A 20299-nucleotide genomic window follows, 5' to 3' on the forward strand; every position below is an offset into this window, starting at 1 on the left:
ACACATTCATCTTCATGTGTGCCTAAGGAACTTGTGTGTGTGTGTATGTGTGTGTGTGTGTGTGTGTGTGAATTTGTGCTCATCACATGCCTGTGAAAGCCATGAAGAGGTGGCCATGCCTGCTCTTTACATTCCTTCCAACCTCCCACACACAGCCAGGACAGCATGTCCACATGCAGCATTTAAACAGGCTCGGGTGTTTGCTGTGAATGCACAGGTGTGATGTGAAAAGCCACAGAGATCAAATTTCAGGCATCCTCAGCTCTTCCATGAACTACAGGCATGAGCTTGACCCACTGCTCATAAACTGAAAGCCCCTTCCCTTTGCTCCTGGGTGCTTTTGCCCACTTATGCCAAGATCCCCTCCTCCTTCAGGCTCCCTACCTTTCCTGTGCAGGTCTTTTCTCCCTCCCCATGTCTATCAGGTCCCCCAAGCTTCACTTCCTTTATTTACACTCTGTATGGGCCTTAGTCCACTGCTCACCAAGACCTGCATCCTCCTCTAATGATCTTTACCCACAGCATTTTTTATCACATTTCCATGGAACCTTGATCCCCTTTTGCCTTTGAACCATGCTTTGTCATTGTACCCTCTGTTAATGGGGTCATCCTCCTCCCCTCCAGAACCCAGTATCCTTAACGTCCTCACACACACGCTGTCTTTGTAACTTAAGCCCAGCACTGACTTGAGCCCCTGAGCAACATGTGGTATCCTTCTGTCTTCTCACTCTCCACCTTCTGTTCTTCCCCAGCACTTTGTAAGCCCACCCTCCAGGCTCTCTGCTCCACCATCTTAAGTCTGTCATCCCATTTCCCTGTGTCCTCTGTCACTCTCATCTGTCACACAGCCAGACAGTCTCCCTCTTCTAAGTGCTTCACTATTAAACAATTGCTGCTGGTTATTGTTGACATGTGCCCCAAGAGTTGGAGTGTGTGTACAGTGATCAAATTCTGATTCAGGTCAAATGGAGAAAAATTATGAGAAATTAGTTTATCAGAAGGTATCAAACAAGTTAATGAGTGAAAAATTGTGGATTTTTTTTGGTTGATTTTCAGAGTCATATCTGTTTTCGCCAGCCTCTACAAAAGTGATGATTTTCAGCATACTGTAGTTTCACAGTGGTTGCTTTCAGGGCAACCTTGGAGCTGAAGAGTTGGAAATAGGATTAAGCCTGGTTAAAAGGACAGGAGTCTCTCCTGTGCCTTCCCATATGGACTTATTTGGCTGTTCTAGGTAACTTTACTTTTAATTGGGGCCTCCAAATTACGGCAGGCCTCAGTAGTATGCATGGATTCAAAAAAAACATCAGAGATCTTAATTACCCTGCGTAAGGCAGGATGGCCACATTATAATGCTCTACCTTCCGGTGAACCAAATTTCAATCTCAGGGCCATTACCATCTACCTACTTTTGTCTGGGTCTCTGTTTATTTCATCTTCATTCTCTAATCAAACTAATGGTACATTTCTGGAAAACTATGTATTAATCCCACTTACATCCCACGTACCCTTCAACAAAAGCTCTACAGAAGATAAGGATATGTGAGATAAATATATAGAGAATTGTTAGCTTACAATATCCACAACTCATTACTCTACTGTATTTTCTTCTGGCAAATGTTTTCAGGAGTATAACACTTCTTCAGTTATTGTGATTTAAAGGACTTCCAAGGACATAGAACTCATTAATTTGATTTGTCTTCAGCTATAAAATTCCAATGACAATCTACGGGACACTATGCATCATCATGAGGACAATCAGCTGTATTCCCAGCACCATGGCCATGTTGAAACCACATTCAGAGAGCTGCGAATCCCAATGTCCTTTGGGGTTTATAATAGAAAGACAAGTGACTATTCATAAGTTTTTTATTGGTGTTTTGAGCAAGAATAAGACTAAACAACTGCATATTGTGCAAAAACATATAATTCATATACTTGAGATCAAATTTAAAATTGGTTTATGCCTCAGAAGTAGAGCCTGGATAGAATGGAGTCAGGGCTCATGAGAAGAAAGGGGCTGACAGTGGGAAAACACATGGAGATGAGTGAATTGGTGTTCACCAACAACAAACTGGGATTAAAATCAAGGGAAACACAAACATTTAATAGGGAGGAGAGGGTGTAGAAACTCACAAAGGTGCCCACCAGGACAAGGATTCTCTGGGTGGCTCTGGACTCAGGGCAGGATCTGGGGGAACCTTTGATGCTGTGAATGTGCTGAACCCTCTGCTTGTGCCTGTACAGAAGGAGAACCATGGAGCCACTGGACCAGATCATGAGCACAGAAAAGACAACCTCAGGAAATACAAATAAGGCTGCATATACTGATTCTGTGATTTTGTCACCAGCTTCAGAAAAACAGTACCCATAATTTGTTTTCCTTGTCAGATTTTCGCTACTCCATTTGCTATACATATAGAGAGGAAAAATGGAATTCATCACCATGTACAGGATCCAGCAGAGGGAAATGGAGAAGCCAATGTACTTTGGAGTTTTTCCTTTGAAATCCTTCCAACAGGAGTTCATGGGGCTGATGGTGATGTTCTGGAACACGCTCAAGAGGCAGGTAATGAAAATGGACACACTCCTGCCCACTCGCTCCATGTACAAAAGAAATTTGCACACATAGTCATTGAAGTAATGTTTCAGCCCAAGAGTTGTCATTGTCTGGGGAATTCCTTTAGAGAGAATGATCAAGGTGTTGGCTATAATCAGGTGCCTGAGAATCAAGTCAGTGGACCTTAATGTGCACTCATTGCAGAAAAGGACTAAATAGTAATAAAGCAGAGAGAAATTTCCCAGAACTCCTACTGCAGTCTGCGATAAGAACATCAGTCCCATGGCCACGTCTCTGGAGTCCATTTTCTCATTCTCATATTTTCCTTTGAATTACAGCAATAGTCCTTCCTATGAGCAAAAAGACAAGTTAAAAATTTTGAAGGGAAGCCCATTCATGTACACCTGTAGATCCCAGCTCCTCTGGAGGCTGAGACAAAAGTTAGGTTTTAGCCCAAGTATTAAAACTGAGCCTGGGAAGCATTGCAAATCCTTCTCAAAATATAATAATTTTTTACACCAAGTATAAGTTTTACTGTATGCACATATTGGAGTAAAATATATCAAGGTGCACATGTGAATGAGGGGAGTTCCCAGATTTTTTTCATAGAAAAGCCAACTTGAAAAATCAGTTGATGATAACCTGGAGGAAGCATCAAAATGGAGTGGAGGGAAAAGAAAACAGAATTTGCCACTTCCAGATTAAATTGATATTTTATAGTCATTTTGAAGAAGAGGAGAATTCTGTCACCACTCCCAACACACAACATATCAGTTTTGAATAAATATCTGGCTTAAATTTTAAAGAAAATGAATGTAACTTTTACAGTATTCTGTTTCTTGATCTGTATGTGCACAGAGAAGTGTGTTTTATTTGTAAAATTCCACTGAGCTGTGCACTTATGACTTCTGCATGCTTCGTTAATTAAAAAAATGTACATGTCATCAAAAAAGTGAGCTGGGGAAAGGTCATCTCTTGGATGTGTTGACCTGCTTCAGGTGTCTGCACAGTATGAAATATAACAGTGAGTGTCCTTACTAGGATCCTGAACATGCATCATTGAAGAACAACCATAGTAATATATATTCTGATCATAACATTCAAAAGGACAGTGTCTAAATATTTTCATTTAAAAATTTGTTTTAGCCACTCAATTTGATGCCCATATATGGAAAGGAAATGATATTTACTGGTATATGCAGGCATATATGGAGGAACAAAAATCCCAATATATTTTTGACCTTTATTATCTGTTCTATCCACATAGAGTCCCTGGGCTTATTAAGCTGGATAGACACTGAAGAGGAAGAGAGTAGAGATCCTGCTGCTGAGCTACACTCACAACTCAGTCAAGTAACAGTGAATCTCTGTTCACACATGCACTAGCCCCACTTGAGCACCAACAATACTTCAACACAAAGGAGAGAGGAACCAAAAACCGTAGACCAAGAACCAGGCATCAGGCAGGAACAACTAGAGGGAAACTCAGGTCATATCTCCTGGGCATCTCATATAGCAAAAACAGAAGTCCCAAGAACAAAAATGATTACTACTCACCAAATAACATTTGTAGGAATGAAGGAGAGTAATTATTCACAACAGAAGTGTGAGTTTGAGACCTCCAAAAACATGAGAAAATATGCAAACAAGATTCCCCATGAATTCACAATACCCCAAGAAAGGAAACCTCAGGTAGGGACATGGATAAAATTCCAGAGAAAAACCATAAAAACCTGATTATTAAAATGTACTAAGTAAGAAAGATCTAAGGAATGAATTAAGAGAACAAATACAGGAGATGAAAACCCATTTCAATTAAAAACACTAGAGATAGTGAGAAGAAACAAATCAGAGCTCCTGGAAATAAAATGCCTAATGAATCAAATTAAACATTCACTTCAAAGTATGGCCAAAGATTAGATTGCACAGAGAATGAACTTCAGTCCTTGAAGGCAGAACTTTAGACTTGATGACAGGTATCATAGAACCTGAATATTCAGTATGCAATAAGTCAAAAAAGAAACCAATAAAACAGGATGAGAATACACAAGAATTCACAACAACATCAAAAGACAAAGCCAGAGAGTCACTGGGATAGGAGAGAACATGCAGACACAGAATAAACCATCAAGAAGCTCTTCAGCAAAATAGCAGAGAAATTTTCCAACCTAAGAAAGGAGATGGACATCCAAAGTGAGCAGCATATAGAGCCTCAGGTGGACAACACCTAAAAGGACCCGTTTGGAAGGCTTTAACAACCCTCAGCCCTCGTTCTCTTACTCACTACGTAGCTCAAGAAGAAATGGAAAGACGATCCCAGGCATTGACTGTCTAGTCTCACTGAATATTCTGAACATCTCGGTGGAAATGATTCTTTAATTTCTCATTAAGAATGTTTTTCCCCCCACCTTGCTTTCTTTTACTATTCTGATGATTTCAAGGAAACATACATGCACATAAGTGTTTTTTTTCTCATTTTTAGCATTTTTGAAAATGTTTAGCATTTTTAAAAGTTTTTTCTTCCCCTTGTCTTCAGAGGTTTAGGGATTTTTATTAGTATATTTGGTTTTGTATTTTATTGTTTCTTTGTCTGTTTCTCTTCTTTTTCTTTCTTCTGAAAGCCAAATTCTATTGTTCTCTTCCACCCTCCATTTACTGTTTGACTTCTTTTTTTTCTGCTCCTTTATAACCAACACATGCTACATCTCTTCTGCATTCTCTCTGTTCAATTTTTGAAATTATGAACTCTTTTCTATCTTCCAATCGCACATTTTTTTTCTTAATTAACTGTATTCTTACAATTTTTAGCACTAATTGGTTTATCTGGTTCCCAACCCCACATTAATGCTGTTGCAGTTGTCACTGCTGTGGGTGTGATAGTTGACACCTGTTGTTTGCTTTCCTCCCAGATATAGTTCATGGTTACTTATGGGTTTTGCTGGTACCAATCAGTGACTCTACCATTTCTGGGTTTTTTTTTTTGTTTGTTTCAAATTCACATTGTAGAAGACATAGTAGAAACCATTTCACTGAAAGTTGTGTATTGTTTGCAGAGTTGTTGCTAATTATTTGTGTTCCCTATTCTGGGAGGTGCTGGAACCTGTAGGAACACTACAATTCACAGGGTAAAAACTCTGCTGCTGAACTAAACTCAGCCAACAGACAGCACACCTTGTTTCACACACTAAGTACTGAAACTCTTCAGCTATGCCTCAACATAAACACTTGTTTCACACACTAAGTACTGAAACTCTTCAGCTGTCCCTTAACATAAACATCAGAAGAGACAAAAGCCCTGACTAATGACGAGTCCCCAAGTAGAAATGACTAAATATGGGCCCCAGGCCCCACCTACACACATCCATATCTATAGCAACAACAGAGAGAAGTAACCAAAGGCTCTGGATACCAAACCTATGAGAGGATCTCAACACAGATCACTCTAGGACACTTTTCACTAAAATATATTCTAAGGTACAATGTAAGTCTTATCAAATACAAAAGAAAAAAAATGTGATGTTATCCTGTGAATCCTATCAGATCAGAATGTAATGAAACTAGAAATCAACAGCATGGTGCATAGAAATCATACAAGTACATGGATATCGAAAAAATATATTTTAAGTGAGAGATGGATCATAGAATAAATGAAAGAAGAGATCAAGAATTTTTTAGAAATAAATGAGAGCAGAGATATAATGTGTTAAAATTATTGGGACAGTATGAAGGGATTTCTAAAATAAAATTCCATAAAAGTGAATGCCTACTTAAAAAATACCAGGAAGACCGCAAATAAATACTGTAATGCTAAATATCAAGGACCTACAAAAGGAAGAACTAATATAAAATCAGTAGAACACATGAAATGACTGAGATCAGAGCCAAGGGTAATGAAACTGAGAATTTTTTTAAAAAAGCAATACAAAGGATCAATAGAACAAACATGATTATTTGAAAAGATAAATAAAATTTATAAACCTATGGCCATCTAAAAAAAGATAGAGAAACTCCAAATCAACAAAATATCAAAGAAAATATCACCTCACCACAGACCCTTCTGGACTCCAGAGGTTATAAAATATTTGAACACATTTTGAACATTTACTCCCTCTCCTCCCACCTGTCTGTCTCCCTCCCCTTCTCTCTCCCTCCCTCTATTCTTTTCTCCCACAGTAGGGATTTAACACAGAAGCACCTTACCACTTAAATACATCCCCAGCAATCCCTAGCCCTTTTCATTTTTCTATTTAGAGACAGAGTTTCACTAAGTGGCCTAGGGACTTGCTAAATTCTGGGGCTGACCCTGAACTTGCCATTCTTATGACTCAGTCTCTGAGTCACTGGGATTACAGGCATGCACCACTGCACCCAGCTGTTAAATTCTATTAAACTGGAAAATCTACAACCTTGACAAATATCTATACATATATGACTAGCTCAAATCGAGCCAGGAAGATAGAGAAAACATAAACACAGCAATATCAAGTAAGGAAATTAAATCAGCTATTAATGTCTTTTTTAATAATAAGAAGCCCAAGACCAGATAGATTCTCAGCTACATCCTATGGTACCTTTAAAAGGAACTAACACCAAACTTCCTCAAATTATTTCATGAAGTAGAAAGAAAGGGAATTTTACATTCTGTGTAGGATTTATAATGCTGATAGCAAAACCATACAAAGAAACAACACGGAAAAAACCTATAAACCAAAAATCTTGATAAACATAGATGCAAAAAATATTTAGTAATATATTAGCAAAATCCTTTAAAAAATATTTCAAGAAGGTAATACACCACGAACAAGTGGGTTTTATTCCAGGGAATGAAGGATGGTTTACCATATGCAATTCAATAAATGTAACTCCCCAAACAAAAGGAAATTAAGAACAACAATCACATGATCATCTCAGTAGGAGCAGAAAAAGCCTTTAATAAAATCCTAAACCATTCAAGTTAAAAAGACTGGAGAAACTAGGGATAGAAGGAAGTTGACTGAACTTCATAAAGTCTGTATATGACAAGGTGAAACCCAGCACCATCTTGAATTGAGGAAAAAACGAAAGCATGTCCTCTAAAACCTGGAACAAGAAAAGGATGTCCCTATGACCACTCCCATTCAATATAATTCTATAAACTCTGTCTATAGCAGTCAGGCAAGAAAAAAAAAATTAAAGGCCTCCATATAGGAACAGAAAACGTCAAATTATCTATTTGGAAATGACATGATCCTGTAATTGTTTTTAGAAAATCCCCCCCAAATTTCAGCAAAGTAGCAGATACAATAGCAATGTTCAGAAATCAATAGCTTTCCTGTATTCCAACCATGAATCTGCTGGGAAAGAAATCAGGAAACAATCCCACTCACAATAACCTCAAGAAAAAATAGTTGGGGATAAATCTAACCAAGGAGGTGAATGATCTTTATAATTAAAACTACAGAACCCTGAAGAAAATAAATGAAAAAGATCTTAGAAGATGGAAATATTTCCCATATCCTTGGTAGGGAGAGATAATTTTGTCAAAATGGCTGTATTTCTAAAAGCATTACATAGATTCCTTTAAATCTCCATCAAAATACCAAATGACTTTCTTCACTGAACTAGAAAAAGAGTTCTAAAAATGTGTGGAAGAGTAAAAGTCAAAGAATTGCCAAAGCGATCCTGAGCAAGAAGAGTGATGTAGTGGGATCACAATTCTGTACCTCAAACCAGACTACAGAGCTATAGTAACAAAAAGAGCAGGGCATTTTCATCAAAAGGACATGAAGACCAATGAAATAGAAGACACAGAGACAAACTCGCACAGTTACAGCCCTCCAATATGTGACAAAGTGCCAACAATATATGTTGGAGAAGATGGCCTTTATAACACGTCCCTGGGAACACTGGATAACCATGTGCAGAAGAATTAAATGAGATCCTTATCTCTCAACCTGAACAAAAGTTAATCAAATTGGACCAAAGATACAGGAATTAGACTGAAAACTTTGCAACTGCTAGAATAAGACACAGACTTAACACTGCAGCATATTGGTGCAGATACCAACTTTCTTAAAATCCTTAAAACTCAAGAAATAAAACCAAGAATGAGAAAGATAACATCAAATTAAAAAACTTCTTAACATCAGTGGATATCACTAAGAGCATGAAGAGAGATCATACAGAATGGGAGAGAATCTTAGCTAGCTACTCTTCTGACAGAGTTAATATTCAGAATATATAAAGAATTCAAGAAGTGTACCATCAAAAAAGCAAAAACAACACACACACACACACACACACACACACACACACACACACACACACCTGGGTGCAGTGAAAGAAGTGTGTAACTCCAGCAGCTTAGGGAACTTCTCTAAGCAACTTAGAGAGACCCTGTTTCAAAATAATAAATAAAAAGGCTGAGGGTGTGGCTAAGTTTAAGTGCCCCTGATTTTAATTCCTAGTAAAACAAGAAAAAACAACAGCAACAACAACAAAAAATCCACCCAAATAATCCAATCAATAAATGGGTTAATGAACCAAACAGGCATTTCCCAAAAGAAGAAATAAATGGCACACAAGTATATGAAAACATGTCCAACAACCTGGAAAAAAAATTGTTTCTCTCTCTTGTCTACAGTGGAAGAGAATGTGTTTCTACCCCAAATCCTTTTCCAGAAATGAGCACTTCCTCAAACTTCCCTCCTTACACACTCTGCCTCTGAGACAGAAGTAGAAAACACTCACCGGGTGCTTTGTGTGTGCAAGGTGCTGGGCTCAGTGTGAGGTCCTGACAGCCAGCATGGAGGGAGGGAGGCAGCTGGGCCCTGAGATAAAGGTCTGTGCTCCTGTGACCTCACTTCCCCTCAGGGCTGCAATTATCACTTCACCTGGACAGGCAATGACAGTGCAGGCCTGGGGAGCCCAGGACAAGGCTGAAAAACTTTCTCCACACTTGTTAATTACTAATGCAATTATGAGTTCCTTGTTAGTAACTTCAGAATAAGTGTCAAGAACTTTGAGAGAAGCTGTTGTTTTTGTATGATCCCTGGGGACTGACAGGGTCTCATGTGGAAGGTTCTCGAAATACTGAGCTGTGACCTATGTTGGACTTACAGAGAGCTTGTTTGTCTCACTGGACTCCTGGCTTTCCTGAGTGCTTCACACCAAATCTTGCTAATTCTTAATATTTAGATACTGAAGCTTCATGATTCTAAGGTATTAAAAAGAACAGAAAGAAAGCATCTGAGAAAGAAGTCTAATGAGGTAAAAGTGAAAAAAAAACTATCACAATTTACATTAGAAAACCCTGGACTCATTTGTATAATTGTGAATTAATTTGGAAATGATACTAAATGTTTGTAGGAAAAATTAGTTCATGAATTTTACCCCAGCAGTAGGAGGAATTCTCAACAGAACAGTGTCACTAGAAGAGAGATGTTTACAACAGTCTCTCACAAATAAAATCACCAGCATTAGAAGATCAGCCAGCAAATTCTCTATTTTTCATCAGTACTCAATAAGCGAATACCCTCTTCTCAATCCAACAGCACTGTTTTTTTCAGAATTATTGTAATTATTTTTGCACAGAAAATTAAATAGTATGCATTGATAGTTTGATTAAGGAGGAAATATAAAATATAATTGTCTCAAAGTTGACCTGTATCTACTATTCATTCTTCTGTGAGGGTTTTAGGATAATTGGGAATTTTAAAGGACACAGATCACAAAAGACAACAATTACTTCTGACCCAGCTGTCAGTCTGGAGGTCGCCGAATCACACGTAGCTTCCCTACAGGAACTCGTGACATTCACAGAATACGTTTATGGACATGGTTACAGTTAAATTCAGGGAAGGGATATGGGTTACAGTCAGCACAGGGTAGACACTGATAGGCAGAGTCCAGGAGAGGTGCCTAGTGTGGAGCCTCCTGTCATCCTCCCTGTGGGTCACAGATGCTCTGCTTCCCCACCACATGAGACAAACAACTGGATGCTGTCCTCCAGGGCAGCTCACCTGGGCCTTGGGGCCCAGAGCTTCTCCTGGAGACCCTCACACACTGTCCACGTGGCTGAGTGTAGTCTCAGGTCTTCCTGAGACTGGGAATTTACCATATGGACCTCATTTCCCAGCACAGGTCACGTCATTAGGCTGTCTGGTGAACAAAGCACCCAGGCAAGCAAAGCACTGTTCAGGCATGGCATTTCAAGGACCTGAAGACCACCACTCAGCAATAACAGGGAGAGTCCTGACCTCACTTGTCTAAGGCTAAATTTTCACTTTAGCCCCCTCCTGCTCTCAGCTGAAGCCTGCCCTATGTGCGCATGCTGCCTGGAAATCTGCATCCTTCTGCAGCCCTGAAGGACCCAGGCAGCAGTGGGTTCATGTACGTTTAGTATCTGGAGGAATTCAGGAATGGCGGACGTAGATTTAATGAGACAGTGCCTCCAATCTCTTTTTAAAATTTATTTTTTATTTTTTAGGTGGAAACGATATATTTATTTATTTATTTTTTATTTTTAAGTGGTGCTGAGGATAGAACCCATAGACTCAGGCATGCTAGGAGAGCACTCTACCTCTGAGCCACAGCCACAGACCCACAGTGCCTCCACTCTATGCATCCATATGTACATTTGCAAATTTCCGTGATATCTTGATTATCCACTTATCTCCTTGATCTACTAAAATCACTTTGGGTTTCCTAGTTCTTCACTGCATATACTGTTTGAAAGTGATGTAAAAGAACTATCTGTTAACAATTCACACTCTAACACACACACACAGTGCATTAGACACTCATGTGCATAATTCAACACACAGTGTACACACGCATACCATGTGGACTGAAATATGTATGTGATAGTCATTCCCATACTCCCATCTTCACACACTCACAATACAGACACCGAACTAAATGTCCTGTTCCATTCTCTGTCACATAGTCACTCACACATTCTTCTCAATGTGTGGGAGTACTATATATATAAAACTGTGCTTATATCCAGGCCAAAGAACCCCAGGAAGAGGGGGGTCACGTCTGCGCTTTGCATTCCTTCCCAGCCTCCCACAGCCCACCAGGACAGAATTGCACACATGTGGCATTTAAGCAGGCTATTGTGTTTGCTGTTGGTATGGGGGTGTGGTGTGACAGTTGACGTGTGGGGGTAGGCTGAGAGTGTACGACAGATAGTGAGTGATCACATGAAGGTCCTGGGGGTTAGATGGGGTGCAGGGGGCTTGTGGCTGAGCACTGTAGAGTAGTAGAGAAATGGCAGTGGGGAAAGGGCACATGGGATACAGGGTGTGGTACATCTCAAGTGCACTGGTGACTTTAAGGGCACAAAGGGGCAAACTGTGCACAGAAATTAAGGGGATGAGATAATTTGGGTCTCAGACCCTGTGAGTGCAGCAGCCCTGGGGACAAAGGACATAGTGGGGGGTGGAGAACATGAGCTCAAGTGCCCAAAAGACAGAGGTAGGAAAAATTCTAAGGCAGTTAATGTCCACAGGGATGACAGGACCTGGGGGTGGGGGATGCATAGGTTTTCCTTGATTTAAAGGCTATTTGGATGGAAAGACAAACACTCTGACACATGGACAGAAGAACTGCAGAAATCTTCCCACATACAGCTGCAAAGAAGAGCACAGGTCAGGTGGGCCACACAGGAGTTGCTGTTGGACACCAGGTAACAGCCAGTGGAGACGGCTTGAGTAGCGTAAGGAGGTGGGATTGCCGGGACTCCCAGGCACTGTGTACAATGACTGGTTGGAATAATTTCATGGGATCTGGCATTAAGGGACCCTCCATAATTTTCTGGACGTTGCCTGTGTGCTCACGCACACAAAGAGTTAAGTTTTGCTGAGCTTAACAAAAAAAGGTGTTCTGTGAGAAACTGTGAACTCTTTAAACTGTGTCCTTGTTGCTTTCTTAAGAAGATAAGAGATAAGAATGTTTTGCCAAGTTTAAAATCTATCTATCTTCTATCTATCTATCTATCTATCTATCTATCTATCAATCATCTATCTATCTCGATCTAGATCTAGATCTAGATATAGATATATGTGATTGCCAGGAAATTAACTAACTTCAACTCAAATAATAAGAAGTATGGAGCACTATGACCATGAACAAAGTTATTCTGAGAATGTTTATCCATGCTTGATAAAATTAAGCTGCCAAGAAGATGTGTTTCTTCTTTGCTGTATAAAAGAAGTAGGGGCTGGCGAGCCGGCAGCGGGCCGCCTCAGGCAGCCCCGCTGGGCCGCCCGGTCCCAAGCAGCGGAGAGGATGGCACTGAAGCGGATCCAGAAGGGCCTCACGAATTTGCTGAGGCTGGCCTCAAACTTGCCATCCTCTTGCCTCAGCCTCCCAAGTTCCTGGAATTACAGGCAGGCACCACCGTGCCCAGCTGTAACCATAATTTTTAGCATTTTATCATCCCACCAGTGCATGGCCAGAACTGACCGACTTGCAGAGGGATCCTCCTGCCCAGTGTTCCGCAGGACCTGTGGGTGATGATTAATGACAGTCCTTACCAAGGAGGTGTTTTCTTCCTGACCATCCACTTTCCTACGGATTACCCTTTCAAGCCCCCAAAGGTCGCTTTCACAACAAAAATCTATCACCCCAATATCAACAGCAATGGCAGCATCTGCCTGGACATCCTGCGGTCACAGTGGCCTCCAGCACTAACTGTGTCCAAAGTTCTCTTGTCCATCTGCTCCCTGCTCTGCGACCCCAACCCTGATGACCCTCTGGTGCCAGAAATAGCCCACACCTACAAGGCCGACAGAGAGAAGTACAGAAGACTAGCAAGAGAGTGGACACAGAAATATGCTATGTAAGTGCTTCGGAGGTTTCGTGGGAGACATTGTTCAAGAGAAGCTGGCCAGGCAAAGAGGTCTTCCTGTGAAGCTCTGAGCTGTCAGCTAAGCCACCGACAGAGTGCCACCCGTTCTTCACACATATGTGGGCCACCCACTTTCTTTGGCTGCAGCATGTTGGTGCCATTCTCAGCCATGGTGGCTTTGACAATGTCACATCTTTGATGCCTAATCAGCAACCATTGTAACTATGATCCACAACCTTTCTGGTTACACTGGAATGGGTCGGTCTGCCCTAACTCATCTGCTCGTCTCTGGGAGGCCAGTCCCTGCACGCCTCCCCTGCCTGGCCTCAAATGGTGCTGCTGCTCACTATGGCACCACATGGTGGCCTAGCCTGGCCCCTCACTACATGCCCTTTGCCTTTAGAACTCAGTGTTGTCCTGGGTGCCCAGGACAGAGTGGGCTTCCTTGCATCCTGTCTGCTGCAGAATCACATCCCAAGGAGTCTGAGTGCATCCTGGAGGCTCCCAGGAATGGGACAGCATCACCGGAAAGCGGATGTTTCATTCTGTGGCTTCTGCCGTCTTCCTCTGCAGTGCCACATGCTGCATATCTCTCCTCACACCAAGAAGCAGCGAGTGGAAAATGTCAGGATATAAAGCACATAACACCCTCCCTCATGAGAGATGACTGTCTTTTTTAGACGCAAGAGCAAAATTATGAAACCATAGTGAGATTTGGGTTATGCTTTTCTATGTGAGAGGTTTTTCCCTACCTCCACCTCCTCCCACCAGGATCCTATACAAAGTCCAAGTGTAAGCCATTTGCAGACTAGAACACAGGGAGGGGTAGAGACTCAACTGTAAATAAAAATGCAATTCCCTTAAGAGTCTAAATAATAGTTGATATTTAAGTCTCCTTCCCCCACCCCACCCCCTAGGCAGAACAGAAGATATGAAAACTTGACAGGGTTTTCAGAGCCTTAATTAGAATAGTCTGTTAAGTGCCTGGCTTCCTTGCTTGGCTTTCTGATTGAACACATTTTAAGGTTTGACTTTCTGATTGAACACATTTTAAGGTTTTGACTTTAGAGCTGACAGCTTTGAGATTAGGTGACTTAGGAAAAGGCATGAAAGGGATTTCAAATAAAACCTCCAAAGAAGGAGGAAAGTTGAAGGGCTTCAAAAAAAAAAAAAGTAGGGAAAAAATGAAGCTGCTGCTCATTCTCTACTGGAAGTGTGTGTGTGTGTGTGTGTGTGTGTGTGTGTGTGTGTGTGTGTGCGTGTGTCTTTCTTTATGCATCTCTGCTGTACCAGAAATTATAGATTGTCAGCGGGATCTGACACTGGCCCTTGGGAAATTTGGTCAGGTGTCTAGTAGCCCTGGGAGGACATGCTAAGCCCTGGACAGTGGACACCAGTCACAGTGTCCACATGCAGCAGAGGCAGCATAGTGGACCTGGGGCAAGACTGGGTGGGTGCACTTAGCTGAGTGCCAGAGGGCTAGGGTCAGAGGACTTTGGGAAGCAGTGGTATCATGTGCAGGCCAATGTCCTCCAGCACCTGATGTTCTATTTTCAGTGAACCCCAGGGAAGCTGTTCTGTAGACAGGAGGGACAGCAATTGGGTTGTGGGGTCACTGCTCAGGAATCCATTGAAGGAATCAGTACTATGGGGCTTCCTTGAGCAGTGTGCTGACTGGTTTGGTGTATCCACTGTCTACAGGACATTTGATTCCCCCGTGAGCCTGAGTGAATGCATCTGAGGATGTGCAGGTCTAGCCTGAGAAGTCAGCAGATGGCTTAACATAGGTCATCCAGACAGCCCTACACTGAGCCCAGGAAGGTAGCAGACACCCAGGTAGGGCACCATTTTTAAAACAACCTTTGCAGCCAGGAGTCAGGCCTGGATTATCATGAAAGCATCTTCTGGTATCTGTCCAGATGCCTGAGCTATTGGAAGCTTCTCCTCTGCCCTGGGCATCTGCAGGGCCACAATGTATGCAACAGGTGCCAAGCTAAAGCACAATGAACAGTGTGTGCTGCAGAGTCAGGCTCTAGGAGGAAAGGAGACCCTTGAGGTTCACTCCCTTACACATCTGGCTACATCCTCCACCCTCCATTGCTGTGACCTTTAGAAATCCATAAGCCTTCATTGTCCTTCACTTCCTCCCACTCTTTCTAATATACATTCCCTGGAACCACATTCTGTAAACTTTTTGAAAAACAAACAAACAAAGAACCAACACCACCAACAAAACCCAGGACAAAACAGAAACCTTTTTCCCTGTTCCAAGGACCACCGTCTGACCAAAATCCTCCACGCCTTCAGTGACTCCTGCAAACTCTGTCACCTGTGTCTTTCTTCCCCTTCTCTGTATCTACTCCCAAATCTAGTGTCAGCCTGTTCCTTGTGCCCTCTGCCCAGCACTCTCAAATCCACAGTGCTCAACCTCCAGGACCCTCCACTCCTCTGTGAAGTGCATGCTGCCCCTGACCACCATCCACCACCCTGCAGCCCTGCCCCTTGCTCCTGGGTGCTTCAGTGCACTCACAACCAGGGTCCCCTCCCTCGGCTCCCTCCCTTCCTGTGCACATCCTTTCTCCCTCCCCATGTCTGTCCCCAGGCTCCACCTACTTTGCTTACACTCTGAATCTGCCTCAGTCACTGTCCACCAAGGTGGGCTCCTCCTCTCCTGATCTTTGCCCACAGCAGGTCTCCACATGCTTCCCACTGACCATTGGCCCCCATTGCCAATGACTTGTGTTGCCATCACACCCTTGTTCCTGTCACCTTGCCATCCACCCACCCGAACTCAATGGGTTTATGCCTGTGCCTTCCTGGCCCACTCTTCCCTTTGTAGTCATAGCCTGGCATTGGCCTTAACCTTGGAGCAACCCGTGACATGCTTCTGCCTTTCCCCCTCTCTCCCCTCCATCATCTTTAGACCTGACCCTCCAGGCTCACTGCTCCACCATCTCACGTCTGTCGTCCATTTCCCTGTGCCCTGTGCTCACTCTTGTCCATCACACAGCTGTGCTCTGTCCCTCCCTCAACACTTCACTGTTAACAGTGGCCCTGGGTGTTTTTAGCAAATGCCCTTGAGTGCCAGGGCTCACAGGTGAGGGAGTGCTGAGGCAGCCACTGGAGGAAGGTGAGGCCTGGGCCTCTCAGCAAGCCTCCAGGCAGGTTCCAGAGCGTGCATTCCCCAGGATGTGCAGGGCCAGATCCACCCCTCTCCTCATCCCTGGGCCTCCCTTTATTTCATCTCTGTTCTCATCACATGAAAGGTCCTTGTTGGGAAGAGTCTGTTCATTCCACAGGTAAACCCACTGCTGTTGGGGCTAGTTTCACACCTTGGAAACCCAGCATTTACCACCCCACTTCCCCAACCTCTAAAGGTTGACATTTCCCTAGAACTTACCACAATACTGAGGGGTGTGCCATATCAGAATCCCCTCTGTACCCAACTCACCTTTTCCATAAAATTAGACTTTGCCTTAAATAAGCGAAGCCTTAAAACTCAAGCTCCTTCAAACATTCCCCAAAGAGTCCACTTTCAACAGAAAAACCTCAGTGACTCATGTGGCCTTCTCAGAAGGTATCACATGGGTGACAGGCAGGGACAGAGATACCAGGGCAATGGAGTGCAAATCAATAAATGTTCCTATAATAATTGCTTTTTACCAAAGTCCCTCCAGGATGCTGTCGCCCAGGAAGCCTCATGTATCTTCCCCTCCCCTTTGCAGGTCTCCAGCTGTGGGACCTGCTGTGACACTCCTCACAACCTGCCTGCACCAGCGACTGCACTGCTTATAGAGGAATCGAATCTCCTAAGACTACAACCTAGCACAAATAGATGAATATATTCTGATTTAGAGAGTTGTAAGTGCTATTTTTAAAAGCATAGGTAAGACATGCCCATCTATCCTCCTGTTTTGAAAGGCAGCTGTGGGTGTTTTCACAAAATGTGAAATTGTGAGATTATGCTGCAACCCTTGAACAGATTCCAGCAGAAGATATGCGCTACCTAGATGAGAACCAGGCACTTCTTTCCTTGTGGCACTGCAAGCAGCAGGAGCACTGTGCTCCCACCAGTTTCCCTTCTCCTGCCAACTACAGTCTGGGTGTGTGAAGTGGCCCATGTGGATGCTACACAGGACAGGAGTTTGCATCACATCACAAGATCCCTGCATGTAGGGAGACAAATTTTTTAAGGAGAACTGCAGACAAACCTACCTTGCAACGGAAAGAGATATTATCTTTATTTCACCGTGCAGTAAACAGTTCTCTCCTTTATTCCAATACCTAATCCTGAATCTGTCTTCTCAAGCTCTGTTTTCAGAGGAATCCAACAAAAGACAATTTGGGACAAAACTTTTCTGGGAGTTATGAACTTACTGGCGATGCTAAGGAGAATTATCCTCCCACAGGTCCACACTCATTTCTCCAATGCATTTGCTCCAGGCCAACTTTCCAGGAGAGCAGCACTTGATTCAAATGACCTGGAAGGACTGAGGACTCATCCATTCCATTTGATCAACAGGAACTAGGATGGCTAGTGAACGTGATGCGAAAACATGCAATCATGTACTTATGATACAATGGGGAAACGTTTGAGTTGTATCCTGATACTGGGGACTGAACCCTGGGTGCTTTACCACTGAGTACCACTGAGCTTCATCTCCATCTCTTTTTCTTTCTCATTTCTAAGACAGGGACTTACTAACTTGATGAGGCTGGCCTTTAAGTTGGGATGCTACTGTCTTAGCTCCCCGAGTTGCTGGGGTTTCATGCACATGCCACACCACCCAGCAGGACTTTGTATTCTTTATGCGGATGAAGAAGAGCCTGGATAAAGTGGATACAGTGGACTCACGACTCATGAGAATAAAGGGACTGACAGTGGGGAAACACACTGCTATTAGGTCATTGGTGTCCACCAGCCACCCTGTGGGGATGGAAAATAGAGCAATATGAACGTTCAATAGGGAGGAGAGGGTGTGGAAAGTCACAAAGGTGCCCACCAGGACAAGGATTCTCTGGGTGGCTCTGGACTCAGGGGAGGTTCTGGGGGAAACTTTGATGCTGTGAATGTGCTGAACCCTCTGCTTGTGCCTGTACAGAAGGAGAACCATGGAGCCACTGGACCAGATCATGAGCATGGAAAAGACAACTTCAGGAAATACAAATAAGGCTGCATATAACGAGTTGGTTATTTTGTCACGACCTGCAGAAGCACAGTACCCAAAATCTCTTTTCTCTGTCAGGTTTTCACTACTCCATTTGCTGAGCATATAGAGAGGAAAAATGGAATTCACCACCATGTACAGGATCCAGCAGAGGAAAATGGAGAAGCCAATGTACTTGGGAGCTTTTCCTTTGAGATCCTGCCAACAGGAGTTCATGGGGCTGATGGTGATGTTCTGGAAGACACTCAAGAGGCAGGTGATGACAATGGACACACTCCTGCCCACTCGCTGAATGTACAAAATAAGTTTGCATCCAAGGTCGTTGAGAAAATGCTTCAATCCAAAAGCTGTGATTGTCTGGGGAATTCCTTTAGACAGAATGACCAAGGAATTGGCTATAATTAGGTGCTTGAGAATCATATCTGTGTACCTTACTGTACAGTCATTGCAGGAAAGGACTAAATAATAATAAAACAGAGAGAAATTTCCCAGAATTCCGACAGCAACCTGTGATAAGAACATCAGTCCTATTGCCACATTCTGGAAGGTCATATTGTCATTCAGCACATCATCCTTTACATTATGGCAACAGTCATTCCTCTGAGCAAAATGACTCATTAACAATAAGCTGTACACAGTGCTGTTTTGAGCACCTGTAACCACTTGCTAACTTGAAGACTGAGGCAGGAGGATCATGGCAGCACAGGAATTTCAAGCCAGCCTGAGCAACATAGTGAGATTCCCTTCTTAAAATAATTTTTTGACACCAAGAGCAGCTTTCATTGCATACACCTGCAGGATTTCAAAGACCTCAAGGTGCACAAGTTACTGGGGAGAATTGACAGTGTGCTTTCTAGAAATCTGAGCCTTGATGATCAGGTGACACTAACCTGGGAGGAGCAATAAATAGTGAGAGCAAGGTCATAGAAAGAATTTAGCATTTTATGTTTCAGAATGAACTGATATTTGCTATTCACATTGGAAAAAGAACTTCAATCAACATTGTCTCCATACAACAAATCAGATCTCAGAGAATTTCTGAGCTAAAATTTAAAATAAGCAATGGACCTTTTATAATAACAAAAAGAATATTTCTGATGTCTTAAGTAAAAAAATGTTTATTAAAAAGCACAAATATATCAAACATATTGTTGAAATGAGAAGTTAAGGTACATTAAATTGAGAATTAACTTTTATTAGATGCCATACCCAGGGTGAGTGAGTTTGAGGTATCCAACTCTAACAGTCTTACAAATTGCACAATAGATTAAAAATTGGCAAACCTTTCCAAAAGGTACTTAAGACAAAATGCTTAATTCAATGAATAGTAAACATGGGGAGGAAGTTCAGTGTTTTTATTGAAGCCACTCCCCAGTATAAGAACAAGCCAACCAGAATCTAAAATAAAATAGCAGGAAGTACCACAATTGGGAAGGATGAAGATAGGCCCGGGATCTCATGAACTGGCAATGGGTATTAAAATTGGTGCAAAGGTGGCAAAACTGTTGGTATACACTTACTGGATCAGATATAAAACTCTGTACCAGCAATTCCAAACTGACAAATGCACATGCCATCCCACAGAAATTGCCCTGTCTCTACTTTTAATGAATGTAAGACTGACCCAAGGTTGAATTCCACACGGGAAGAAGGAGAGGGAGGAGGTTAGGTACAGGAAAGCAATGAGGACTTAAATGGAGCTAATTATATGCTAAGCATGCATAGTTATGTCAGAGT

At 42.4% G+C, this 20299-nt stretch overlaps 2 protein-coding genes and 1 pseudogene across 2 annotated transcripts; 1 reads left to right on the forward strand and 2 right to left on the reverse strand.

Moving 5' to 3' along the window:
• Nucleotides 1-1855: 1855 nt before the first annotated feature.
• LOC107160766 (vomeronasal type-1 receptor 4-like) lies at nt 1856-9391 on the reverse strand. The gene is made up of 2 exons (XM_015507405.2): nt 9290-9391; nt 1856-2910 (listed from the first exon to the last, which is right to left on the reverse strand). Exon 2 carries the CDS (start codon nt 2863-2865, stop codon nt 1969-1971), a length of 897 nt encoding a protein of 298 aa, XP_015362891.1. The 5' UTR covers nt 2866-2910; nt 9290-9391; the 3' UTR covers nt 1856-1968.
• Nucleotides 9392-12817: 3426 nt separating this feature from the next.
• Nucleotides 12818-14046, forward strand: LOC107160769 (annotated as a pseudogene).
• A 3713-nt stretch (nt 14047-17759) lies between these two features.
• LOC107160747 (vomeronasal type-1 receptor 4-like) lies at nt 17760-19129 on the reverse strand. Its single transcript, XM_015507380.2, has one exon. The coding sequence runs from the start codon at nt 19112-19114 to the stop codon at nt 18080-18082; it is 1035 nt and encodes a 344-aa protein (XP_015362866.1). The 5' UTR covers nt 19115-19129; the 3' UTR covers nt 17760-18079.
• Between the last annotated feature and the right edge of the window lie 1170 nt (nt 19130-20299).

This window comes from Marmota marmota, unplaced genomic scaffold (assembly GCF_001458135.2).
Source record: "Marmota marmota marmota unplaced genomic scaffold, marMar, whole genome shotgun sequence".
Lineage (NCBI taxonomy): Eukaryota > Metazoa > Chordata > Mammalia > Rodentia > Sciuridae > Marmota > Marmota marmota.

Coding starts and splice junctions, on each gene's coding strand:
- LOC107160766 (XM_015507405.2), bottom strand. CDS start 2,865: ATGGACTCCAGAGACGTGGCCATGGGACTGATGTTCTTATCGCAGACT.
- LOC107160747 (XM_015507380.2), bottom strand. CDS start 19,114: ATGACCTTCCAGAATGTGGCAATAGGACTGATGTTCTTATCACAGGTT.